Below are 3,756 nucleotides of genomic sequence, written 5' to 3'. Positions count from 1 at the left end.
CCTTCGCTATTAATATTTATAAGCTACCTATCCTTAAAAAACTAGTCAAAATAATTTAAATTAATAAATAATTTCTACCTTACCTTAAACCTATCGTCTATCTCGTCCCTAGGTATATATTCTAATTTCCGACTCAAGGCGTCGGATTTAACATTAATTAGTCCCGGCTGATATTTAATTGTAAAGTTGAATCTTAATAAGAATTTAAACTACTTTATATATTTAAGGGTCAGCTTTTTTATAATTCTAAATATCTTTAAATTCTTATAATCCGTAATAATTTCGAAAGGTTAGGAAACGCCTTCTAATTCTAATTGCTATTCTTCTAATATTTTAATAACTACTAACAATTCCTTATTGTAAATATTGTAATTGTACTCAGCTACTGAGTATTTAACTAAAAAATAGGTTATTAAGTACAATTTACTATTATATATTTGAGATAATATACCTCCTAATAACTAATTTAAAGTATTTATTTTAATAACTATTAGTTTCTTCCAATTGTAGATTTTTAGCACTGGGGCGGATGTAAACGCTATTTTCAAGGCTTCGAAAGCATTATTATATTCTTTATCCTACTTCTAATTAAGAATTTTCTTTATAAATTTATAAAACGGTTTACCTATATAGGAGAAATTAGTGATAAACCTTCTATAAAAATTTATAAACCTTAGAAAACGCTTTAATTAATGTTTATTTATAGGTATTTCCTATTTAGTAACTACCTTTACCTTCTTGGGGTTTATCTTAATACTACTTAAGGTAATAATTAAACCTAAATATTTAATTCTCTATATATAGAACTTATATTTATTAATATTAATCTAAAGACTAACGTCGATCAATTGCTAAAGCACCTCCCGTACGTATATAATGTAATCTTCGTAGGTTTCTAAGAAAATAAGTACGTCGTTAAGGTAGGTTATTATATAAATATTAAGGATATTGTACAATATATTGTTAATAAAGTTCTAGAATAATACTAATACTCTTAATAACTTAAATAGGTATACTAATAATTTGTAAAGGCTAAATTGTATAATAAATACTATTAACTACTTATATCCTTCTACTATACGCAAATAATTGAAAATTATAATTATATTAACCTTTATAAACTATTTTACTCTATAAATAACGTCTAATATTTCTTTAATTAATAGTAGCAAATACTTATTTTTCAAAGAAATATTATTAATACCTCTATAATTAACGCAAATCCTCACACCGCTGCCTAACTTTCTTACTAATAATATTAGGGACGCAACGTCTAAAATTAATAGCTGGATAAATCCCTTTACTAAATTATCGTTCAATTACTATTTAATAATTTTTAATTCCTAAGGAAATATAAATTTTACTTTAGAATAGAATAATAATTCTACCCCCAGCTTTAATTCAATTTTATAATCGTATGAACAGTGCTCGGGGATTACTTCAACGTCTATAAGGTTCGTAATATATAACAAATCCTTATATTTATTAAAGAATTGTACTTTTACCTATTCTAATATATATTTTAATTTTATTAATTTTTCTATAAATTTTTATATATTTTCCTCTATAATACTACAAATTCTACTAATTTTGGTTAATAGTGTAGGTTCTCTATTCTTTTACTTTTCTTCTCCTAATTTTAATTTACAAATTCGATTAACGAAGTCTTAGGCTACTTTGCTAGGTTAAAGGGATTATTCGCCTATATTCTCGCTTACGGTTTTTTTCTTATATAGATTAATAAATTCGTAGATTCTAATATCCTTAAAGTAGTACTTATAAGGCTCGCCCTTACTTTATATAATATCCTTCTAAGTATTCTCCGATAGAGTTAGTATAGAAATAGCTTCTTTTTTCTCCTTCTATACTTCTTAAAATTCTACTTATATTATTAAACTTATTTAAACTCCTTTTAGCCTAGTATTAAATATAAATATTCTTATATTAACTAATTTAAAATCGGAAAGGTCTAATATTACTATATTAGTTATAGGTTCGAAGGGTTAGAATATAGTACGTTTAACCCGCTCTAATCGGAGTATCGTCTAAATCCCCCGTCCACTAATAATCCTAATTTATATCTAAACTTTCTTTAATATAGACTTCCTTTCTAAACCGATAAGTTCTTCAAATTCGCCTACGTAGGTTAGTAGAGATAGGGGTTCTATTATTATAACTTAGCTTCCTTTAGGGGCTTTCGTAATATTAATCGCCTAATTAGGAGGGTCTTCTTTAAATTTATTTTCGGATTTATTTTTAGGGTTGTAATTGTCCTTAGATTCTTCTATTTCCTCTATCCCCTAGAATTCTTCTATCTCCTAAATTTCCTCTAGGAGTACTACTACCTCTAAAGATTGGTTTATATACGTCCCTATATACCTAATGTTCTAAATAATTTTATTAACTACCTAATCTATATTTAGGTTATAGAACTATAATTATAACTATTCTAAAATAATTAAGTAATCTATTGCTAGATTAGCTATAAAAAATCGAATAACTTCTTTATAATTATTAATACGTATAGTAGCTTCAATGTACTAATTTACCTATTCTTTAAATATACCGTCTATTAGGTATAATAGTTTTAGCTTTTCTAATATTTTAAATTCTAAGTAAACTTTCTCCACAAACGAACGGTCGATAAAAGCTTTACCCGAATAATTAAAATTAATTAGTAATATATATTCTACTTTACTATTACACTAGGGATACTAAAGATACGTAGAAAGAAGGGTTGTATTTTACTTATAGAATTCTAAATTATTTAATTTAAACGGCTCTATCCTCTAGTAATTAAACGTACGAATATTAAATCTACTTACCCTTATTTTCCCTTTTTATATTCCGGAATACCCTAGAATACGATTTAACTCTAGGGTTCGCTATTTCCCTATTAGGTTAGGGCGGCGGGGGTTAAAGCCGCCGGGGCTACCGGGGCCGCCGGTACCGCCAGTGCCGGGTTAATCATATTTACTATAATCTAGTTAGTAACCGGGGCGCCTGTATTAGACCTCTAGCGTATAGTAATGCTTAAGCTAAATTGGTTAGCCTATTTACTTCTAGGATTGTAATTAGTATTATTTTTACAATCCTCAACTAAATACCTTCTTTTACTATAATTTATATAATTACCTTTATTGTAACGTTCCTACAATATATTCTTATAGATTTTCTTAAATTTTATATAGTTAATATCTATCAAGTCGGGGTCCTTCTATTTATTACTACTACTACTATTACTACTACCGCTATTATTATTAATATTAATCACCTAAATATAATTATTATAAGCGATACTTTAATATATACTTTAGTAATACTGTAAAATAGGTTTAACTATCCCTTCTAATTGTTACATTCTAGTTAAATATAGTAGTAAAAGATTAAATTAGTTATAAATTTAAATACCTTCTAATATAAGAGTCGGATTTTAGTAACTATATTATAATTATATTAGTCTGCTAACGAAATGAATTTAGCTTCGAAATTCTCGTAATTAGCGTATTTTCCAATTTGCTTGAAGCTTAGCAGCTCTTTCTCTATAACAACCACAAAATCTCCTTACTTATAATACTCGTTTAAATAATTAAGGAACTCCTCGCCTATCTTCTATTTCTAATAAATTAAATAGTAGGGGTTATTTAGAATAAATTAGTAATATTTACTAACGCTAACCTTAGTTTCGCTACTTAGGTAGGCTATAGTATAGAGGAGTTTAAATAGCTCGTTGGGGAACTTATATCTATCTATTAA

The 3,756-nt window shown here is 26.8% G+C and overlaps 1 protein-coding gene across 1 annotated transcript; it reads right to left on the bottom strand.

Annotated features, from left to right (window-relative positions):
* Nucleotides 1-1,121: 1,121 nt before the first annotated feature.
* Nucleotides 1,122-1,319, bottom strand: NEUTE1DRAFT_50873 (uncharacterized protein; the record flags this gene model as incomplete). The annotated part of the gene is made up of 1 exon (XM_009856642.1): nucleotides 1,122-1,319. A coding segment is annotated over one exon (198 nt), but the record flags the coding sequence as incomplete, so codon positions are not given.
* Between the last annotated feature and the right edge of the window lie 2,437 nt (nucleotides 1,320-3,756).

The sequence above is a fragment of the Neurospora tetrasperma genome (assembly GCF_000213175.1).
Source record: "Neurospora tetrasperma FGSC 2508 unplaced genomic scaffold NEUTE1scaffold_81, whole genome shotgun sequence".
In the NCBI taxonomy this organism is placed as follows: Eukaryota; Fungi; Ascomycota; class Sordariomycetes; order Sordariales; family Sordariaceae; genus Neurospora; species Neurospora tetrasperma.
The sequence above is the reverse complement of the archived record's forward strand: the minus strand, read 5'-3'. Positions and strand labels throughout refer to the sequence as shown.